The sequence below is a fragment of the Camelus bactrianus genome, chromosome 12 (genome assembly GCF_048773025.1).
Source record: "Camelus bactrianus isolate YW-2024 breed Bactrian camel chromosome 12, ASM4877302v1, whole genome shotgun sequence".
Taxonomy (NCBI): Eukaryota; Metazoa; Chordata; class Mammalia; order Artiodactyla; family Camelidae; genus Camelus; species Camelus bactrianus.
The window spans coordinates 36,591,204-36,614,919 of record NC_133550.1 but is presented as its reverse complement, the minus strand read 5'-3'; the positions used below and the strand labels follow the sequence as shown (position 1 = coordinate 36,614,919).

Here is a 23,716-nt window from a genome sequence, read left to right as displayed (position 1 = left end):
TGATTTATTTTCTGGTACAGGCTTTTCTTGGTATCAAATAGTTTGAGAAACAGCCAGAGGCCCTTATCTTTGAGTGTGCTGCCCAAAGTCACAACTTTTCAGTAGAACTGGAATTCATACTAAGGCATTTTGGTTCTAGCACCCATTGCTCTTAATAATAATTGCTTCTTACTATAGCATGTAATTAATAAATGTTTAATATTGAATTATAATCTAATTGAAAAATTTCTAGCATTATAGGCATTTGGAGTGTGAAATATGGTTGTATCTTGTTTTAAGACTAATACTTTAAATTACTTCAGAGGATGCAGTTATCTTATTTTAGTTTTTTAAATCTCTTGATCAGCTCTGGGAGACAAAGAAAGTATGTAAGAACTCTGCTATAGTGTTAAAGCAAGAAATAGATGTTGTGTTTCAAGAAAATGAAGTGATGGTTCTTGCAGTTGACAATATAAGACGTCTGCAAGTGAGTATTTTTTAGAAAACAGGTGGAAAAATTGTTTTGCTTGAATTCTCAATTCACAATTTTTCTTGTTTTTAGACTTGATCAGGCATAATTGTAAAGTATCTAACAGATGCTCAGTATGTATCATTGAGTAAATATGTGGGTCTTGAGCTGAGCCTCAGATATGCTAGTATATAGAATTAAATACTGTGGTACCTTGCCTCATCTCGTTCCTCTCCTGTTGGTATTTGAAAGACGGAACAAAAGCATGTGAGAGAATGAGGTGAGATAGTGAAGTGGAACTGGAGTGAAGAGGGAAGTGGAACAAAGGAGAGAGAAATAGAGGGGACATGCACATGTAAGGTATGAGCAGTAGCAAGAGCTCGAGACACACAGAGTAGGACAGAGCTTAACAAGTTCTACAGCTGCAAAGCTCAGCTTGACGTGGTAGAACAGTCACTGTTCACACAGGAGACCCAGGTACACATTCAATAATTTATCTCAAGATTTATTGTCAGCTAGTTCTGTGATGTTGAGTAAATTGTATCACTCCCTGAGCCTCACTTTCTTCCCCCAAAAAGGTCCTTTTTATTTTCAGAAATCTGTAAGTTGGTTTATAGGGTCAAGGTGGAATCCAAATTCAGGAGACAGATATTGGGGAGTAAATTGTCTATCTATGGAGTGTGGTAATTTCTCCTTGTCTGCTGTGTGGGTCAGAGTCAAGCTGTAGACACCTCTAAACGTGGCTTGTTCAGTATTTTACAAGCTTTACTATTGTCCATAATATGTTGATGAGGAGCTCCTAATGCCCTGTATTTCTATAGGATGAATTGAATGTGATTTCCTCATTACTGATTTTTAGCAGACTGATTCTTCCACTTTGGGTATTTTGACTAGAGTTTTCTTGCTTGTCAAGTTCAGTGCTTGTATTACCTTTGTTAAATTTGTGCAACCTTTCTTTAACAATTGTCATAACTGTGAGACTTAAAAAAGAACTCATCTGATTTCTTTTTATTCTATGTCATTGATTGTGGGAGAGTTTAGAGGATAGTTAAACTGACAAATAATAGTTCCATTTAAGTGAACATACATTTTTTAGTTATTACTTTAAAAATACAGAAATTGATTTTTGAGGGAAAGAAGATACTCACTTTTTAGTAGTTCAGTCTTCATTTTGAATGTCTCATAGATCAGAACATGCTGGGTAAAATTTTGTAAAGAAAAAGATGCTTGGATTGATAGACCCTATAATCTTTGTACCTGAAATGAAGATGACTGCTTATTTCATACTGAAAAATAATTCAAGACTTAGAGATTGTAATGCTTGGTTAGAGGTAGCTGACAATTGATTTAAGCTTGAGAAATATTTTCCCAGGTCATGTGTTTTAGTTGAGTGATAAGGCATTTCTTTTTTGTGGGATTTAAAAAAAATAATCATTAGCTTTGATACAGATTATGAAAATTGGTACTCTTAGTTTATGCCTTGCAAGTCCGGTCACACAAATTGTGCTAATGGGTCTTCTCCAGTGCCTCCTCTTCCCAAAAGAAAAAAGGAAGCAAGTAGTAATTTACACTGTTTCGTGAGTAATTTGGAGGATAGAAAATCCATTTTAATTTTAATTTGTCTTTTTATATAATGTTTGCCTTAGTCCTATTTCACCAACTCCCTTGAAAAATATCAGAAAAGTGTATTATCCAACGATAGCCCTATTCAGATGGGCTTTGTGAAGAATTGGGAAACTGGGCGTGGAGCTAGCTGTTGGACTACAAATCAGATATGTCTCAGGCGGTGTGCACAGCAGCTGCTTTTTAAACCTTCTAAAGCTTGTTTTATTTTATGAAAATGTATATGAACCACGAAAGTGAAATGAAATGAAAGTGTGAAATACTAAATGCGGCTGCTGAGAATAGAATAGGGCTTTGTTGTTCCCCTGGGAGCTCTTGCTGGTTATTTTCTGTTTTTTTTCCGTCGAAGTTTCTGTTCTATAGAACAAAAACTGCTCTTACAGTCTAATACCTGATTGTGCCTTATTTGTCATTAGCTCATTAATGGAAAAACAGGTCAGATTGATTATCTGACTGAAGCTCATGTTAGTTGCTGTTGCTTAAGTCCACATCTTCAGTACGTTGCATTCGGAGGCGAAGATGGAGCCATTCAGGTACTCAGTTTTCGTCTTTAGAGGCATCTGTGCAGTATAGTTTTTATTTAAAATTAATTATACACCTGACATTATAGACTTATACAGTCAAAAAGTCTTTCTATGATGTATTAGTCATTCTTTTGTTGGATTGAAAATAATCTTAGTCCTGTTGGTTGTGTTTTTTTCATATTGCGTTTACTATTCTTTCTCATACTTTTTGTCTTTCTATGTTCCTTATTCTCTACCCAGTTTCTTGCTGTTCTCCAAGTATATCAAACACTATCAGAGATTTAACTATGCAAAGAGCACTTTTTCCCTTTCTTAGAAACTGAGCCATTTAGGAGTGTAAGTTGTTTCCTTGTTGGTTACTTACCCGGTTCATTGGGAATATCAGCGCAGGGTTACCTTTGCTTTGCCTGTTGTACTGATCCTTGCTGTTCTACTTTTGGTATTAGAAGTATACCTGTTAACCACCTGAAATCCCTAGTTTATCAAATAAGAACAAATAAATAAAAATAAAATCAGGTTGTAAGGAAAAAAGTATAATAAAAATCATTTTGGATAAAAATGATTTAATCACAAGTGAACTTCATCACAAAAGCACATTTTCTCCAGCCACATAGTAGTTTTTCAAAGAACATTGGTTCCTTTTCTCACCACTTCTCACTCAAGCTTTTTGGAATTATTTAATTTGTTTATTATGGCACTAACCACTTTTTTTTTTTTTTTTTTTTACTTTCGATTCATTGTCATAAGGAATTAAACAAATATTCTCCAGTTCATATTATCTCACAAAGAGGAGACTATATATATATATTTTGGGGGGTTTTTTCCATTCAGTTTTACTGAGATATAATTGACATATAGCTCTATATAAATTTACAACATAATTATTTGACTTAACATCCTGAAATGACTATCACAATAAGTTTAGTGAACATCATCTCATATAGATACATAATTAAAGAAATAGAACATATTTTTTCTTTTGATGGGAACTTTTAGGATTTATTCTGAACAAATTTCGTATATAATATACAGTGTGTTGTACATTACATCCCTACTATATTTGGTACTGTGTACTTTTTTGGTATGAGTTAATTTGAAAGTCTTTTTGATATAGCCCTTTGAGTTCTTTTTTACTTTATTATCTCTGCATTTGGCATATTAATCTTTAGGCCTTTTAAGTCCCCTCAGTGCACTGCCTTGCAGCCTGCTCATACCCTCTTTTCCTTTACCTGTCTCCTTCACCATCCTTTATCTTTTCTTGTCTCTGTGTTGTTTTATAAAGAGCTTGCATTGTCTTTCATCCAGGATTGTTTTCTTTCTTCCTTCTCATCCATCTTAAATGTCATTTTCTTTTTGGAGGCTGAGTTCAGACTGCCACTTGTTTGATAAATTCGGTAGTTGAGTACTCAGAAGGACCACTGGTTCCTACTGCCATCTGGTCATTCCAGTGAGTGTTTTATTTTAGGGTGTGTATGTGTACAGATGTGCATCTCTGTATTTGTACCATTCATTTGTGTGTCTTTAGTTAAACTGAAAGGACTATAAGATAGAAATTCTGTACCCTTCTGTAGAGTAGTTTTTTTTTTTTTTTTTTGAGAGAGGTGTTTTGCTCTTATTCAATATTGTGGTAGGGTAAGCTCTGAATATCACAAGAGGAAAGAATTTCAGTTATAAAATTTAGAGCACACGTGAAAATGGGTAAGTTCTCCAGATAAGTTACAGGCAACCCAATTAAATTTGAATTTCAGATAAACAATGAATTCTTTTTTACTCAATAATTTTAGAGTAGTTTTAATTTAATATTTTGGGGGTGTAATGCCTGGGTGTTGCTGAATTTCATTGTATTAATTTTCTGTGGTTTTCTGCTTTGAAGATTTTAGAACTTCTAAACAACAGAGTCTTCCAATCAAAGATTGGGCACAAGAACACTGTACGGCACATTCAGTTCACAGCTGATGGAAAGAATCTTATTTCAAGCTCTGATGATTGTACAATTCAGGTGAGAGGGAGGTTGAACTCCTAACATATATATTGCTGACTCCAGCAAAGGAACACTTTGATTATGGCTCAAATCTAATATGATCTTAAATCTTAAACCTTTCTGTAAGATCAGATTACCTTGGGCTTCCATTTAGATTCTGCACATGGTCTTACATGAAGCCCATTCATGTTTCATATTCTTCTGTGGGTGAAGCAGGCAATTTGACTTAGAACGCTCTACTGGGAGGTTGTTTATTTTGAAAATCAGGAGTTCATTTGAATTCTCCCACCCACCTTGGTATTTGGATTTGTATCAATACAGACACTTTTTGTCACATTTATGTAATTTTTCTTTATTTTTCTTTACAGTAGTAAAAATCTGATTGAAGTAATTTCATTCTTTCCTTTTAAGAATAAGATGTTTATGACAGAGATAAAGTCCTGTGGAAAAAGAATAGTTTATCATAGCAAAGTACTGTGGATATAGAGGCCTTAAGCTTACTGTATGCTCTTTTTAAATTTACTTTATTTCTATCAAAGTTCCAATGCACATACTTTTAAAGCTCAAATAGTATTGCAAGGCTCATTATGAAAAATAAACTTCCCCATTTCTCTTTCTCCAGAAGCACCATTGTTAGCTTTTAGAAGATATTTACCTTCCTGCCTCCGTATTGCATGATTATACTGCTAATTCTTGATTTTTAATTTAGAGGATTTATCTACTGACTTCTCTATATTAAGATGAAAATTTAGCTCTTTTCCTGCTCCCACCTGTCCTTCCTTTAACATGTGCACATACTCTTACCAATCCCCATCATCCCAATACAATTACAACAAAATTTTGTTTAGGTCATTAGTGTCATTGTTATGACTAAGTAGAGTAAGTGTACTATGAATGCATTTCCTGGCTTAATGCAATTTAGGAAAATTCTGCCTTTGATTGATATAGTTGGAAATTATTTTACCCTAAATCCTTGAAGACATTGTTCTATTTTTCCCAAGTTTCAAAGCTCATGTTGAGAAGTCTTGAAGCCATTCTGATTCCTACTCTTTCCCTCTGGAAGATTTTAGAATTTTCTCTTTGTCCCCAGAATTTTGAAATTTCATGGTGATATTCCTTGGTGTGTGTTTTATCCATTGTTTTGAATATTCACTATCCCTTTGTTTGGAAACTTATATTGTTTACAATTCAAGGAAGTTTACTTGAATTATTTCTTTGATTCTTTCCCCCCTCAATATATATACTTTTTTCTGTTAACATTCCTTATTCAGATATTGGATCTCCTGGACTGATCATCTAGTTTTCTTTTTCTGCATTTTGTCTTTTTCTACATTGCTCTGTTTTCTGGGGGTTTTCTTCAACTTTATCTTCCAACCCTTTCTTTGAGTTTTCACTTCTATCATTGTATTTTTAATGCTGGAGAGTCCATTCTCATTGTTTATTTTTTTTGGAGAGCATTGTGTTCTTGTGTCATTGATGAAATATCTTTTACTTCTCTGAGGACGGTGGATATATAAATAATATACATAACATACATATATAATATTTTAAAAAATATATATATAATATTTTCCCTCAAAATTGATTTTTTCTGTATAGTTGCTATTCCCTCCAAGTTGTTTTTGCTGTTTGGTTGTTTTGACATCTTATTTTAAGATCCTTCCTCAGCTGTGTGGTGATTGATCATTCACTACCCAGAAATGGACACTAAAAGGCTGATTGGAGCTCTGTGTGTTGACTGAGACTTTTACTGAAAGGTGATCTGGATGGGGAGACTTTGTTGTCAATGTCTTTGAGTCTTCTGTCTTGATCTTGTCAGATTCCTAGAGAGGAATCTTCTGTTTTTCTGCTTGGAGGTTATAAACCTGCAGACAGTTTCTTAGAGCTGAGTTGGGGAAGAGAATGAGATGGAGGGGCGGGTAGGTGTAGGGTCTCTGCATTTAGTATATAGACCTTCACTGATTCCCCCATTCTCAGAATTGCAATCCTATCCTCAATTGTGCTGGTGCCGTTTAATCCAGAGATTCTTTTGTTTTGTTTTAGGAGCATTATTCTGCACTCTGTTCTCTTTTATTCTCATAATAACTTTGTTTCGGATTCTCCAATGGTTCTTTTCCTTTTACATGAAGTTAGTTTTCTTGAATTCTTTGAAGGGGTGGGGAAGGACATTTCTAGCTTCACAGCCCTGTAGCTCCTTCTTCTGTTGTTTTCATGAAGCATTAAAAATATGGCATTTTTCTGGTGATATCCCTTTGTTCTGTCCCCTTCCCTCATTTTTATTTAGACCTTCTCTTTCGTTTGCTGCCTTCATCCTTGGTCTACTCACTCTGCATTCTATTCCCAACAGTTTCTCCTCATTGTAGCATTGTTCTGGCTAATCCTGAGAGTTCATAGGGCCCAGACTGCTTTAGCCCTTCCAGACTATACCAAAGTCCCTTACACTCAGTTTTTGCTGCTCTTCCCCATGGGTCCCCTGTACTTTCCAGTGAATGTCACTTAATTTTGGGGGAATTCACCTGTTTTTAGGTTTGAAAGACTCCCCTTGCTTCCCTGTGCTTCTTCCCATAGAGTTGCTATTACCATGAAAGTCTTAAGCTCTCAGTTTGTCCCCACTCACTTGTATCTTGTGATTTGTGGGGATACTTTTTCACTTAACATGGTCTTGTCAATGTTGTCTGTGCATTTTTGTATTTGCTATTTTAGTTGCTTTGTCTGCTCTTAATGGAGGCATCAATGAGATGCCCACATCACTGCGATCTTCCCACAAGTCATACTTCTGTTCTTAGTCCCACCCTCATTCCTACCTCCAGATGTACTTAAGTGATGTTAGTCTCTGAGCATTTTGGGAGTTCTGTATTGTCAGTTTTGTTGCTTTTGTCTTTTTCTGATGATTTTAGGATTCTGTTTTCTTGGTTCTGCAAAGTCAGTTACCATTCTTCTACGTTACAGCCTCCAACGTTTTGTTGTTCTTTCTCATTCTCTTGACTTTGTCATTTTAGTAGGGTTTTAGAAGTGAAGGAGGAGATAAATGCGTATGTTCTGTTTAACAGAAGTTAGTACATATTCTTTTATTTTATATGTATATTTCTTACAGTGGCAATATTTAACTACACTATGAAAAACTATTTTGGAAAAAAATATTTTCATGTTATATTTTTGTGAGTCCTATGTGATTGGAATGAAATTTGGCTTCACTACAGAAACTTATAGGCTCCCATGATGCTGGTGTGTTGGCTATGAAGCTCAGTGTCATATTCACCTTTCTTCCTCTCCAGATGGCTTTGAATAGGGTAAAACTAAGCTACATCTGATGAAATTCTGCTGAGACATTGTATACTGTATAGCCTTTCTGTCAAAAGTTAAATTCATAGGTTTTATGACCTGTGTGAAGATCAGATATTCTCAGTCAGAGGGAGAAATAATTTCTAGGAGTATTTTTAGGATCCAAGTTAGATTATTTTTAGAAATAAGTTGTGTTTCATCCTCTTCTTCTGCTCTGTCCAGAATACTTCTTACATTTAAAATGTTTTAATGAGTATACACTCATGTAACAAAACTCTTGGTATGTGTTCTAAGAATTGACTGATTGTGTTTTGTTTTGGTTTGCTTAATGTTTTGGTAAATAATTAGTTGGAGGTTTGTTATTTTTTCCCCTCAGCTTTACTGAAGTATAATTGACAAAATTGTATTATATTTAACTTGTATAATGTGATGATTTGATACATGTACACACTGTGAAATAATTACCACAATCAAGTTAATTAGCAAATCTGCAAACACCTTACATAGTTGCCATTTTGAAGGTTTATTTTAATCATCTGTGTATCCCCAGTGCCTGGAGTATAGGGTTCAGGAAATCTGTGTCAAGCTGAACAAAAGTTATTGCCAAAATTTGAAGAATTAGCTCTCTTGATTATAGCACATGCAGTTGTGAAAACTGAGGTCTGTTTTAGTAGTTTTTGATCTTTTACCTTAACATAAATAAAGCCCGAGTAGTAGCTATACTCACCTGAGCCAGTGTATGAGAATATATTGATTCTTCCAGGTATAAGAAGAGTCTTTAGCATTTTTTAGATGTAAATTTATATGGCTGAAAAAATTCTAGCGTACATAACGTAAAAATCATAGCTAATGGTAGAAACATACCCAAAGTCAACCTTTATACCTTTGACTAATGCTGGTGGAAGTTCAGCTATTATATAAGGTGGTTCAATTAGCACAGTACGTTTGAGTCCAACAAAAAGTATCCTTGTCATTATTGCCTTATCAGAAAGCATCTGCAACAAAAACTGCTAAAGCTAGTCTTCATTTCCCTTCAGTGACTTTCAGATTCTTTGTTTTATCTGCTTAAGGAGACTTTGACTTCTTGATGTGGAGGGTAGCAATAAGAACCTCAGTCAGGAATGAACACTGAATCAGACACAGCTAGAAATGACAGTGCCAGTCAACCAGAAAGAGCTGTTAATAGTAGCCACTGATCCTCTAGTCCAGTAAAGCATCGAAAGGATGAGGGAGCCAGAAAGTTCCTAGTGGTAATTAATGGTCCATTGTGTTTTATATTTAGTCCCACTGGGTGCCTTTTTTCCTGATATGATTTGGGGAGCCAGAAAGCTTCTGTTTCTTCCCCCTACCTCAGCATGTCTAACTGGGCTTTTAAAATTCTGAAATTCGCAATTCATTCTCTTTAGCATCATTCTCACTTCCAACTTCTCCTCTAAGATCCCTTGCTCTCATACAAGATACCCTGCTTCTGTGAATGAGCACTCAGAGACAGAAAAGATGGAGATATCTGAGGTCCAGGGCTTGGTGGGAGGGGGCCTGCTGAATGTGGAGAATAGAGGAGTAAAGAAAGAAGGTAGGAGAGGGAGGGTAATAGCTTAGTGGTAGGGCATGTGCTTAGCATGCACAAGGTCCTGGGTTCACTTCCCAGTACCTCCATCAGAAATAAAGGGCGGTGGGTAAGAGAGATGTCATTTCTTTTACGATTTTGCCTAAGTGTGATAGGAAAAGCCTTAAAGATGTTTTTACTGTTTAACCTTCATCAGTCAAAAACTAGACCCAGAATATTACTAATATACATACCTGAGATGGTGGCTGCTTTTTATCTTTTTATTCCTAATGTTAAAAAAACGAAAATTCTATGGGAGACTGCCTGATTGCTTACAGCACAGAAGTCTAGTTTCAGGCGCTCTGGGCTGTTTCTTTGAATATCTTCTCAACCTTTATTCCCTACCGTTCCTTCTGCATATCCTGTACTTCAGCCAGATTGAACTATGAGCAGGTCCCTGTGATCTTTCCACGTTTTCCTACTTCTGTGCTTTAACTCATGCATTCATTCTCTTTGTTTGAAATTCCCTTCTCAGTTTGTGATTTATAGTCCAAGTTCATTTTTCAAGCCTACTTTGAATGCACCGTCTCCAACATTGCAATTTCTTCTCTTCCCCTTATGTCTGAGGAGTTCTTCCTGGAGCGCCATGTAAAAAATAACATACTATATCACTTCTGTCATTTTGAGGATTGTATTAGGGGCTAGCTCTGGAGCTTGGAAATTCCATGATCTGTTTTGAAACTGCTCTGGTCACCTGACGCTCCCCGGCAACAGGGCTAGGAGGATTCGGTAGCCTCAGTACAGCTAGAATCTGCACGCTTGGCCTAGCTTGTGAAGTATAGAAATCTGTGAATATCTAATTGGGATAATTTTCTCTGGAAAATTTAATCAGATGGTGAGCTCACTGGCTTATTGTGGCTTTTCTCTATCTTTTGGTATAATTAACTGTTCTCCGAGCAACTGAAGAAAACAAATTTTATTTAGGAGGAAGAACATTTTATTTTACCCCCTAGTCAAGTTAACTAACCCCAGCTTTCCTCTTGTGTGTTTGTAAAAGGGGGACACTGTATTCTTAATTTGGTTTTCTTCTTTGTTTTGCTGAAATACCATGAGGATAAAAGAATTTAAACAAGTGAGTGATACTGTCCCACCTGTCTTATGGGATATTATGGGAAAAGGGTTATAACAGACTTATTTCTTTGATATTTAGATATGGAATTGGCAATCAGAGGAATATGTCTTTCTGCAAGCCCATCAGGAAGCAGTGAAAGACTTTAAACTCTTGAAAAATTCAAGACTGCTTTCCTGGTCATTTGATGGAACAGTGAAGGTAATTTGAAGCGCAAGTTTCTTTTTAAAAAAGTATTCTAATATTGTATTGATTATATTGTGATAGCCAAAAGCAGACGGCTGATAAATAACGACTTAAAATTTTGAATTTCTATTTTCTCGTGCCTGTTTTCTGTTTACTGTAATCACCTACTGTGTGTTTATGATCATTTGTACTAGAAGGCACTTAAAGAGGTCAGAAGAACCAATGTGCTAAAGCTCTTGTTTAATTGATGATTATGTTCAGTAATACAAAATGTTCTTAAAAGTGTCAACTTCTGAGTTTTTCTTTGAAGGTATGGAATTTTATTACTGGAAGAATAGAAAAGGACTTTGTCTGTCACCAGGATACAGTGCTTTCTTGTGATATTTCTCCTGATGCTACCAAGTTTTCTTCTACCTCTGCTGACAAGACTGCAAAAGTAAGTTGATCAGTTAAAGATACATGCATAAAACTTTGGGGTTCATTATGTATTATAGTCCCAATAATGTGTAAAACAGAACAGTAAGTGTCTACATGTCTGACTCGTATTTTGTGAGTTTTTGGAGGATGCCATTGGCATTTAGTTTGTGTCAAATAGATTAAATAAATGACATTGAGGATTTTTGATTTCTCCCTTACTGATACCTTTTTGTCTATTAGTAATCAAAGGCAGTCTCTACTGCATATTTTAGGCAATAAAAAAATGGAAAGAGATTTACACTTAATTGTACACCACAGTAAATTTTTATGTAATTGATGTAAATGGATACTTGGAAAGTAACATTCCAGTGAAATGATGCTGCCTGGTTGGGGACATTGAGTACTACTTTCTCTTCTTTTTTCTCCATCTTTGTTAATCGCATCATTATCTCTATACATCTTTCCAAACTATAAACTTTGGAATCTCCTGGGACTCGATCCTGTCTTTGATGCTCTGTCGATCACTCTGCAGTGTCTGTTGGATCCTTGTTCTCCTCCTTCTTCCCACCCGTAAGACCGTGCTCTCCTCATTGATGGACCTGCCACTGGTCTGTACCTCCTCTAATTTATCTTCCCTGCTGCTGCCTGAGTCCCCAGTTGGAACTCCACTGTAGCCAGTTTATAAGCTAAACTCCTTACCCATCACCATCTCTTTCTGCTACATTGTTCTCTCTGTGCCAGACTACTTCTACTTCCATCTTTTTGTGCATACTGTTAACTTTGGCTTGACACAACCTTCTATCCTTTTCTACCTCCAAGCATTATGACTCATTCTTCTAGACCTAGATTTGATGTCAGTCCTTCAGTGAACCCTTTCTGGCCCTCAGGCAGGATTGGCTGCTCTACCCTCAGTGTTCCCATTACATATTACTCATGTTTATTAGAGCATTAACTTCATACCACTGTTCACTTAACCATGCATGAGCCCTGTATTCCTGATTAAACTAGAAACCTTTCAAGACAAGGACTGTGTGCAGTTATCTTTGTATCACCAGTTCTTTGCTCACAGTGCCTGGGACACATTTTTAGTATATGCTTGTTAAATGGTGATGACAGAACCATGGGGGATAATATTGGAAGGGAAAAAACCAGCATTTGACTGCTAATAGAGTAGGATGGTATAGTGACTACCTTTAAAGAACTCTTGCCACATGTAAGGGCCTGGACTAGGAATTACACTATTATCTCATTTAATTTTCACACTGTAGGTGCTATTGTCCCCATCATACAGGTGCAGAAACTGAAGCCAGAGAAGCTTATGTGGGTTGTCCTAGGAAACAAGGAACTAGTAAATAGTGGAGCCAGGACCCACACTCAAGTCTGCCTTACCCCACAGACTGCTTTGCTGTTCTTCCTTCTGAGTCTAAAGTTAAGGAAAAGTAAAAAAAAAAAAAAAAAGTTAAGGAAGCTGTGACTTTGATCCTTAAGCTGAAGTTAACTTGAGTAATTAAAAGGAAACTCAGAAAAATGAAAAAGGTTGCTAGTTGGAATTTGGGCCTCTCATGAAAGTTTATGAACTGTTGAATGTTAAAAGTTCATGTGATTGGATTTATGGCTAACTGGCACACGAGGCAGGGTTTGTAGATATTTATTTCGAGTATATTTACTAATCCTAAACAATCTGAATTGCCTTCCAGATTTGGAGTTTTGAACTCATTTCCCCTCTTCATGAATTGAGAGGCCACAAAGGCTGTGTGCGCTGCTCTGCTTTCTCTGTGGACAGTACCCTGCTGGCAACTGGAGATGACAACGGAGAAATCAGGGTAGGGTGTTTGCTGCCATGAAAGCCCTGCTCTTCACGCAGCTTTGGCTAGCCCTCTGCACCACACTGGGGGCCTTTGGGAATGTGACAGGGAAGCACGGGCCCTGGCGTTCTGGTGGGATGAAGCAGTCTTTGTTTTGTTTCTTGTGCATGTTCACAGCTGCACTTCACTGCAGAAAAGAATTCATTTTAGAGTTAGAGTGAAGCATTTCCTGTGTATATGAGGAGGCAGGTGCCCTAGTTATTTTCAGTTTGCTCTCTGCTGTTAGCTTAAGAATGATTCATCTTAATTCTTGTTCCTGAACCAAAGGTGGTTTTTAGTGGCAGGATTTGAGGAAAATAATTTTTGTAAGTTGTTATCTAGATTATAAATGAATGGAAAATTCTGCTATTTTCTGCACTGAAAGAAAAGGTCTCTTTAGCACTGTGTCCATTAGATAGTCAACATTTACAGTGTGGCCTATTGCAGTCCTTGTGGGACTGTCTGCCTGGTTGTATTAGAAGTATCGGGCAGTTGATGGAAAAAGTTTGGACATTGGGAATGGCTGCTTTGGTAACCAGTATAGTTGAGGAGAGTCTTGTTTTTTTTATTGTTGTTTTTTTTTTACAAAGGAGGAATTAAAGCTCAAAGAATAGGTATATACTGCAGAAGAATGAAAAAGTATATATGTAGTTTTAGGAATAGAGGCATTATCAAATACGCTTTCTAGGAAATTAAGATTCTCTTGTTTGAGGAGTAAGTAACCAGCCTTCTCTGGACCATTCTCATAAATACCATGCCAGCTGAAGGAGCAGGGCTGCTCTGGGAACTTTCATTTTCCTCTGAATTCTTACTGCTGGACTGGTTATGAGACAGTGCCTCATTTTCCAGAAACCCCTAAAAGAAAAAATTCTCTCTTTAAATAAGTGTTATTTAAAAAATTTTCTTTAGTACGTTAAAAATTTTGTTTTTCTGCCTGATTTTTCAAAACATAGGAAAGCTGTTCACTTTTTATATATCTGTCTTATATCTGGCTATCTTCCTGAATTCTTTCTAATCAGTTTTTCCATTTGATTCTTTTGGATTTCCTAGCAAGACATTTAAAAATGATGATTTTGATTATTTTCTCTTGCTATTTATGCCTCTGTTTTCCTTATTCTGATGTACATTTCTTTGAAAAATCAGTATATTGCTCATTTGTTATCATTGGAAATAAATGAAAATAGTATCTGTAAGTAATTGGGTTGTTTATAAGAGTCTAGTAAAATAACCTTAGTTTATGTATGTGTATATGCTTGCTAGCTTATTTATTTTATATATATAATATATAAAACATATACATAATACATACATGTATTTTTGTATACACACACACACACACACACACACACACACACGCACACATATATATAAAAATGAATATAAAGCCTTACAGGGACTTACTGCTTAAAATATTGTTTAAAATACTTCAGGTGTTTCACTAGCATCTGTCAGTATTCTCAGTAGTAGATCCTGAACTAGAATTCTTTGTTTTTTGAGGTAGTTTATTTGTCAGGCCTTTTTTGTTTATTCGTTGCTTCTCACCATCATTCTCTTTATTAAATGAAAGAGTCCCAGTATTCTAATTAATCACTCTAAGTCTTTTTGTTTTATTTTTGAGAGTATAATGATAAATATTGTAAGTAAAAAATTTTAATTACATTTAGTATTTTTAAAAAAATTTGGATAGGGGAGTATGTAATCTTAAAAAAAAATTCCTAAGTTATCACTGAATTGTAATTATATTTTTTAAGAAAGATTTCCAAATCTGTTCTAGATGAGATATATACAGAACTTCTGAGTAACCCTGTTAATGAACCATGTGTCATGTTTATGCAGATCTGGAATGTCTCAAATGGTGAGCTGCTTCATTTGTGTGCTCCGATTTCAGTAGAAGAAGGAGCTGCTACTCATGGAGGCTGGGTAACCGACCTTTGCTTTTCTCCAAATAGCAAAATGCTCGTTTCTGCTGGAGGGTATCTTAAGGTAAGGGTTTCTCAAAGACTGAAAAAAAAAAAGAACAGCCTGTATCTTACTTTCCAAGTTCTTTCCACTTCCTGTTTCTTAGTTGGGCCTCATAGAGCCCATCAGAGAGGAAGGCAGTTTGAGTGATGAGACTGAGACCTGCGTGGCTGCTTTCCTCAGATCTCTCAGAGGTTCTGATGACAGATGGCTCAGTCCCGAGCTCTCAGACTGCCCCATACAAAGTCTTACATGATCAGAATGACTAGAAAGTGGGGTGTTTAACTTAATCTGATTTTTCTCCACGAATCGTTAATTACGTTGTTTGAAAGTCTTTAAAAACATTTGTGAAATTTCCTTTCTTAAGTATTAGTTGTGATAGTGGTGGTGGTGGTAATAATAAAAATGGCAGCAGCATGTTGCTGTGTAGTTTATGAAGTGCTTTACATACATCATCTTATTACAGCTTTGTGAAACTTACGTTTTATCATCCTTGGCTTGTAGATAAGGAAACTGATGTTCATAGAGGTTGTGAATTTCCTAAAATTACTTAGTAAGTTGGCTTATACAAACTTACTATTTCAGTAAATACTGAAGCCAAGGTTGAGTGTATTACAGTGCCTCAGAGTTTTTCTTTGGTGCTTGCATCTTTTTATCTATTCACTCACTAAGAATATATTAAGTCCCACTGTGTGCTGACACTGCTGCATGCCACAATGTTTAAGACCTGTTTCTTGCCCAGGTGGCTGACAGTCTGTGGGAGAAGCAGACCAAATAGTCTAAGTGTAGGAAGGGTTTGGGGCACATTTGCATAAGGATAGTGGAGGCACAGAGGAGAGGAGTGGACAGTTCTCCCTCTGGGAGTTAGCAGAAGCTTCATGTGGAGGGGAATGCTTGAGCTGAGTCTTTTGAATAGTGGTTTACTGGTAAAAGGGGTTGAAGATAATACTGACCACTTTAAATAGATCCCTAATAAGTTAGATCTTATGATACTGTTTTTTCTTACTGAAAACGTTCAAGTATAGGAGATGATCCTGACTAATTATCTAACACACTACAGATGTCCAAAAATATTTGAAAAGTTTCGGTTGAATTTGAAGATTATATGGGACCCATGTGAATGCAGTTTTATTTAACATAGAAATCTAGCTTATAAAAAAGATAAATCGAGGGCAGTTTTTAGCTCTATGAGAGGATGTATAGGGATCAAACTTGTAAAGGAATCGTTTGTATTGAAAATACAGTGCTGTTTACAAGATGTTGCATTAACCTGTACCTTTTTGGACCACTTTTATTTAGTTAGTAGGGGATTGTGAGACTGTCACTGCTTGTTCCCCTGTAGTGTGGAGATAAAGTGCACTCAGTCTTCTCTGAGGATGATGCTTAGAGGAGCAGCATTGCTGTCTTTGTATTGGAAGCTGGGCGTCTTCAGCTGTGAAAACTTAATGGCTCAGCATTGACGTTGAGCTTCTAGAGACCATACCTTTTGATGCTCTGGGCCCCATAGAAAGCTGTCACATGATCATGAATCTGGCTTACAAGATATGATAAAGATCAGTGAGCAGACTTCCAGAGTTCCTGGAGAATCTTGGAATAAACAGCAGAATCCATGTCTGTGTTGTAGGGGGTGTGTTTTCAGGGTGAAAGAACCTATAAACCTATACATGTAGTCTGTATATTTAAGTGACAGTCAGGCTCTTCTGGTTTGAGTACTAGCATGGTTAAACTGATTATGACATAGCCCAGCCTCATCTGCCCAGCATGTTAATTAATGAGACTGTCCAAAGCACAGAGCAAATAGAAAGTAAAAAGAAATAGCTGCTGTAGGGTGCAAGAAAATAGGCCTTCTGAGTCTGTTCACTTTATAATACTAGCTGTATAAATTGAATATCAGTAAGATAAGGTAGATAGATACCCACTAGCTAAAAAGTAGCTAACTTTTGAAATTATTCCCATTCAAAAGTTAAAAAAAAAAGTAATTTACTTGTGTTATGCCATAGAATACATACTGTTATAATGACAAGAAATCCTCAATTAATTAATACTCATGAGGAGAAAGCTGATTTGATATGTGGAATACATGATGATAAATGCAAATTTGCCATTACTTATAGGTAACAGTATAAAGGTCAGGAGAGAACGCCTTGGAGCAGACTACCTGAATTCAAAGCCTGGCTCTGCCACTCATTAGCTAGCTTTGTGGTCTTGCACAAGATTATTTAGCCTCGATTTTCTCATCTGTAAAATAGGTATAATAGTAATACCTACCTCATAGTGTTGAGAGGGTTAAAGGAGTTAATACCTATAAAGCACTTATACATAGTGGCACATAGTGTACCCTGAGTAAATGTTAGCTCCTCTTTTTAAAAAAAAAGTTTATTTCTTAGAGCAGATTTAGTTTCACAGCAAAATTGAGCAGACAGTACAGAATTCCTACATAACTCCCTGCCCCCTCCACCACTATCAACATCCCCCACCAGAGGGTACATTTGTTACAACTGGTGAATGTTCGTTGACGAGTCATTACTCAATGTCCATAGTTTACACTAGGGTTTACTCTTGGCATTGTTCATTCTATGAATTTTGACAAATGTGTGACGACATATGTCCACCATTGTTGTATTATACAGAGGAGTTTCACTGCCCTAAAGTCCCCTGCACAAGTCCTATTTTAATATTGTTTTTTTAGTCCATATTCAAATGACAGGCTTGGGTAGTGTTCCGTATAGTGTGGTCTGTTTTAATAGAGGGGAAGGTAGTGGGTGCACTAGATAGAGAAGCCAGAAACTCTTGCACCTCTACCACCTACCAGCAGTGTCATCTTTGGTGACAAGGCCTTTCTTCTCTCTCAACCCTGGTTTCCTTACTTGTAAAATGAGGTAATTGGATGAGGTGTTCTCAGGGTAAGGGCCTTACTACCTCTACGATTTGCCTCCAGTGACTAAAAACTAATGAGTCTTCTCTCAAGTAGGTGGGATGTGTCCTCTGCAGACTTGATTACACTGCTATTTTATAAAGCAAAATTGTTGGTTCTGGAAAATTTCAAGTCAGTACATGTTGCTTCATTGAGGTTTACTTAAGTCCACAGGGCATACTTTTACCAGCTACTACTGCTCACAGTGAACATGAATAGCTGTCCTGGTCACACGTCAAGGCAGAATGCCAGGCATTGCCACAGATACAGAAGTGATCGTAGCATTCGTAATGCTCAGAATCCTGTTGTACCTGAGGCCGTTTCAAAAGGTGTTCATGTACATTGTCTCTTTTGCCTTCATCTTAGGTGTGTGATAAATGGGTAAGCTTAATGATCTCTGCTTGGTAAATGAATGTATATATTGTTATAATCTTAGCAAATTCAGCGATTGGTAGGAGAAAGGAAGAACTTGCCAGAGCACCTGCTACATTTAAGTTGTTCAATATTTATTTAGCAAATAAGTGTATAGACTTTTAAATAAAGAAACTTGGTCATGGGTTCTTGAATCACTCCTGGTGAAAGGGAAGATTCAGCAGAGAGAGAACATTCTGTCCTGCAGCCCATATTATGAGTAGTCTTGGAGTCTGCCAGAATTCCTGTCTGTCTGCAAAGGGGCATTTTTAGAGAAGAGAGGGTCATTCTCTCTATTCTGCTGAGGACTTGCAAACAGGAGAGTTCAGTCCAGCTGTGACCATAATGGATTCTGTGTAGCCTTGTACCTGCAGCTCTGAGTAGGCTGCATGCTTCTTCAGCACACCTTACAGTGGGGTTAGGTGTAGGGTAGCTGTGAGGCAGTTACCGGGGTTAGTCAGGAAAGGCTGACCAGGTTGATAATACTGCATTCAGCATTAAACCTTAGACGCCTTTCTTGTTGTTTGCTTAAGTGGGGGTGGGGAGGTGATGGGGCGAAGGATCTGGTTGGCACTGCAGATTTCCTCAAAATGTAATTACCAACCTAATGAGAATTTTATTTTTCTCTGAACAGTGGTGGAATGTTGTCACTGGGGAATCCTCACAGACCTTCTACACAAATGGAACCAATCTTAAGAAAATACATGTGTCCCCTGACTTCAAAACATATGTGACTGTTGATAATCTTGGTATTTTATATATTTTAAAGATTTTAGAGTAAGCAGTGATGTAAGTTCAACTCTTTTAATTTTGAATTGGAAAAAAGTCCTAGTGAAACTCTGTATTTCAACTTTTTATAAAACTGTGAATTGTTTTGCAGTATTGCATTCATTACAGAAATGTGGTTGGATGTATAATATTAATGTAGCTTTTCCCAAATGAACACCTTTAATCTTGTTTTCATAATCATCATCATTATTTTTAACAGTTTGTCCTGAAGATGCAAATGAAAATGTACCTTGTTATATTGTTGGTAAAATTCTCCCTTGATGTGTTCAAATTGGGTGACATAATTAATGAGAATAATTCAAAGGAAATATATATTTTAATACCATTGCTTTGCAGGCTGTGCCTCAGGGTGGTCATGGCCTGCTCTCTGAACCACACTTACCTTCAGTGGGTATAGTTCTCCCAAATATAATCTCAGAACTTATTTGCACCCCTTAAATTTGCTTTAAAAATATTGTGTCTGTGTGCACAGTTTGCAAAATTTCCTTTAATTCATTTGATAAGTGAGTCTTAGGTTTCAAAAATTCTTTCTGTGAAGCAAAAGTGATGTGTGTTGGGGGAAGTAGATTTTGTTGGTCTACCTTTTCTCATTAGCATATGGCAGCCCTGGGCTGGACCTGAACTCTGGCTGTCAGTCCTTAAGTTGGGCGCTCTCCTGCTCTCTCTGGTTTTTTATATATCACACTTCTTACTTGACTGAACTTGACCCTTCTTAATCCTCACTTTTCTCTCTCTCTTTTTTTTTTTTAAGTAATTGCGCCACAGTTAAATGTTAGTAAATAAGACTAATTGGGGAGGAGCCAATTTTAATTATAAATTTTAACAACGAAATTTTTCTAAAATAGAGAAAATAGTAAAAATTTTCTTCTAATTTCATTTACTTCTAGATGAACAGCATTGCCAGTGCCATTCTCTTAGTGAATTTCAAGAGAATTTTCTGTGGTTTTTCTATGCAGTACTGGAGGAGTCTGTGACTCTGGAAGATGTCACCGTTAACCTTCTAGCCAGTCTCTCTTCTTTCCTCTTCTCTCCCTCCTTTCCTTCCTTTCCTCCTTCCCTCTAAGTTTATTAGAAAAGTTAGATTTTGATGAGGAAAAAAACATACCAACATCAGTAATGAGCTTTTTTGACTTCTTGATTAGGAACTTTAATTGCAGCTTAAACCTAAACATTTTTCCTGAAATATATTCTTAAGGGATGTGGTGATAAATTAATAATAGATCTGGTTTCTATATAAAAAAACAACCAAAATTCAAAAATTTTTGTTGCTGCAATAAGAACTAAGTCAAATGAATACTAGCATTACCGGTAGGTAAGCAATGAGCCAGTTGGTGCATAATGTTGGTGCGTATTAGTAGATGTGGGGTGGGTGGGGGGAATAGACCACTCCAGATGTATTTTAGATTAGCTGTTCCTGTTTAGCATTTGAAGGAATGGAGTGAATAAAATGTTTATATTGTTAAGGAGGTTTGGTGTTTGTTTTTGTTTTATGGTGGGTTGAGGGACTGATTTACAGGCTTACTGTGATTTAAGCAAATATGATGTGAAGATCTGAATTTTATAACAAGAAATTTTTGTACATGGTATGTTCTGCTTGGAGTATCCAAGTCACAATTTGATTTGCATACAATGCTTAGGAACTCATTTATAGCTCAGAGTATAAAGAATTAGTTTTTAGAATTAAAAGTCACTTGACTGTAAAACTATAACAACACAATGAACATCGGCTTTTAAAAAGCCTTGATTGGTCCTTGTTTTAAAAATAAGAAACAATGAGAAGAAAGACAGGGTAACATGAGGAAAGAAGAGAAGCCTTTTAAGGCAGCTCAAGTGGCCAGTTAAGGGGAGGGTTTTGTTTTGTACTTCCAGATGCACATTTTTCAATCATTTTCCTCTGCTTTATTGTTTTTTGTATTACAAATACTGCATTTTGTATATATAAAGTTTTTTACATTGGGTGTGTCTTGTATGTTTTGAAAACTGTTAGTTTTGTATTTATGATACAGCTTACATTATTTTTTTTGCCTTGATACACATTTTAATACATGAATTTTAAAGTTTTATAAAAATAAATTTCCTAAAATATTTTTGAAAAACATTTTCAGATTGTTTCAGATTCCTTGCCTGTCCTTTGCTGATCAGAAAACAAATGTAAAAGATTCTTCAAACTAAAGCCATCAACCTTTTCTAGCCATGTTTTTCAGCTATGTGGAGTTCAACTATATCAAAATTTTCTTTGTCTCTTCGGTTTGTCTCTGATGATTGCTGCCTGGTGTGGCTGGCATGGAGAAGATCCTGTAAAGAAGACAATTAATTTATTCATTCTTTTATTCCAGGACATATTTGTTGAGACCTACCATGTGCCTGGCATTTTTGTAGGTATTGGGGATTTAGCAGTGAGCAGAACAAAGTCCTTGCCCTTCTGCAGCTGGGCACCGGGGAGAGGCAGACAAAAAGTCAGTCAGTCAAATCTATAGTGATTAGTTGGTACGTAAATTGGGGGGAGGTGGGAAGGGATAGATATGGGAGTTTGAGATTTGCAAATGTTAGCCACTATATATAAAAATAGATTTTAAAAAACCCCAAATTTCTTATGTATAGCACAGGGAACTATATTCAATATCTTGTAATAACTTTTAATGAAAAAGAATATGAAAACGAATATATGTATGTATATGCATGTCTGAGACATTGTGCTGTACACCAGAGACTGACACATTGTAACTGACTATACTTGGGAGTATTAAACAAAAACAAAAAATTGGGAGAAGGGTTACAGTTTTAGAGGGAGTTGCTCCCTGAGAAGGTGGCACTTGAGTACAGACCTGAAGGATGAGAGTAAGTCATGCAGGTACCTGGAGAGTGTCCCCAGGCAAGGGTACAAACAAGTGCAAAGACTTGAACGTGGGATGGGTTGGTTGTTCCAGAAGTAGCAAGGAAGCCGGTGTGGCTGGGGAAGACTGAGCAAGGGTAGCGTAGTAGGAGGTGAAGCCAGCTCTGCAGAGCATCTCCCAGGTCACTGTGAGGATGTTTACCCTGAGACAGCAGCTGGTGCAGGAGGGTTAGCAGTGGAGAAGTCCAATGTAAGCTTTAATTGATCACTTTGGCAGTGGGAACCAACTGAGAATCAGTTGAAAAGAGGGACAAGCAAGGAGGTAAGCAGGGAGACCAATGAGAATATTTACAATAATTTGGGCAAAATGAAGGCAGACTTGGGTGGCAACAGTAGAAGTTGTGACAGGTCGGATTCTGGGCATATTTTGAAGATAAAAGTTCCTAGGATTTGCTAATATATCAGATAAAGGTTGTGGGAGGGACAGTTCAAGAATTATATCAAGGTTTTGGCTTCTGGCTTGAGCAACTGGAAGAATAGAATTGCTGTTAACTGAGATGAGATGACTGTGAAAGAAGCAGGCTTTCAGACACAGTAAGTTTGAGGTAACTGTTAGGCAGCCAAATGGGAGTGTGAGTAGGTGGTTGTATAAAAGGATCTGGAGTTCATGGGAAAAATCTATGATGGAGATAAAAATCTGAGCGTCATCAGTTAATCGATCGTGTTTAAAACCACAGGACCAGATGAAATCAGCATCGAAATGGGTGTAGATAGACAAGACAAGAGGCCTCAGACCGAGCCCAGAGCAGTCTGGAGGTTAGTGAGATGAGGGACCAGCCCAAGACACTGAGAAGGACCAGAAAGACTGACAATTAAAACAGTGTGGTAAGTGCGGTGGGCCTGGGGTCCTTAACTGATCTTGGGCAAAATTCCTTTATTGGTTTGTTGATTCAATCACCTGTCTATTCTTTATGCCTTGAATATTTTCTGTGTGTCTAGCACTGTTTTAAACAGCAGCCAGGGCAATAAACACATTTTAGTTGTTGGAGGAAATTGGGGACAATAGATAAGACAATTGCTGATATTTCCCTGTTTTCTTATCTGTAAAATGAGTATATGTTCTTCCTTCTCAGGATTCTTTTAAGGATTAAATGAGATAATGCTCATGAAGTACTTACTTATCTCAGTGCTTGGGCTAAGAAAATGCTCAGTGCACATTCCTAGGTGTTACTTGGTGCCTGTCATCTTTGGCATGGCCACCTGCTCTCCCACCAGTCATGCCTCTGGGTGATCTCTCCAAAATGCTCATCTGTGTCACTTTAAAACCCTGGACCTGCGTGTGCTCCCTTGCTTCTGTACTGCCCCTCCCCCATCTAATTTTTTCCCCTAATTCCTTGTTACTTTCCATCTGTTTTTTGAGATGATCCTTCTGCTGAAGGCTGCCCTGCCCTCTCATAACCCCCTCTTTTCTCTGTCATGGCTTTTATTGCCCTGTATTGTTGACTTAATGGAGTCCCCTTTAGAGTGTAAACTCCATGAAAGCCAGGTCTACTAGGTCTTTCGAGGTGGGGTGGGTCATTAGGTTTGTTTGTTTATTTGCTTATTGAAGCACGGTCAGTTACCATGTATCAACTTCTGGTATACAGCACAGTGTCCCTGTCATGCATATACATACATATATTCATTTTCATTACATGATATTGAATATAGTTCCCTGTGCTGTACATAAGAAATTTGGGTTTTTTTTAAATCTATTTTTATATATAGTGGCTAACATTTGCAAACCTCAAACTCCCAAATTTATCCATTCCCACCTCTTTCCCCGATACC

The 23,716-nt window shown here is 36.9% G+C and overlaps 1 protein-coding gene across 21 annotated transcripts in view; it reads left to right on the top strand.

Annotated features, from left to right (window-relative positions):
• The window catches only part of APAF1 (apoptotic peptidase activating factor 1), a 115,278-nt gene that overhangs the window by 54,899 nt on the left and 36,663 nt on the right, over window positions 1-23,716 (top strand). For 16 of the 21 annotated variants that reach the window (XR_012510721.1, XR_012510720.1, XR_012510719.1 and 13 more), the window contains 7 exons: window positions 347-466; window positions 2,488-2,604; window positions 4,469-4,594; window positions 10,615-10,734; window positions 11,030-11,155; window positions 12,834-12,959; window positions 14,817-14,963. Coding sequence is in view for 5 of the 21 variants with exons in the window: in XM_045522452.2 (XP_045378408.2) it covers window positions 347-466; window positions 2,488-2,604; window positions 4,469-4,594; window positions 10,615-10,734; window positions 11,030-11,155; window positions 12,834-12,959; window positions 14,817-14,963 (882 nt within the window). In the remaining 16 variants the exon portion in view is untranslated. Of the gene's footprint in view, window positions 1-346; window positions 467-2,487; window positions 2,605-4,468; window positions 4,595-10,614; window positions 10,735-11,029; window positions 11,156-12,833; window positions 12,960-14,816; window positions 14,964-18,898; window positions 21,541-22,623; window positions 22,772-23,716 lie in introns of those variants that run through there. The other 5 variants (XR_012510725.1, XR_012510724.1, XR_012510723.1 and 2 more) reach the window with 2 other exon arrangements.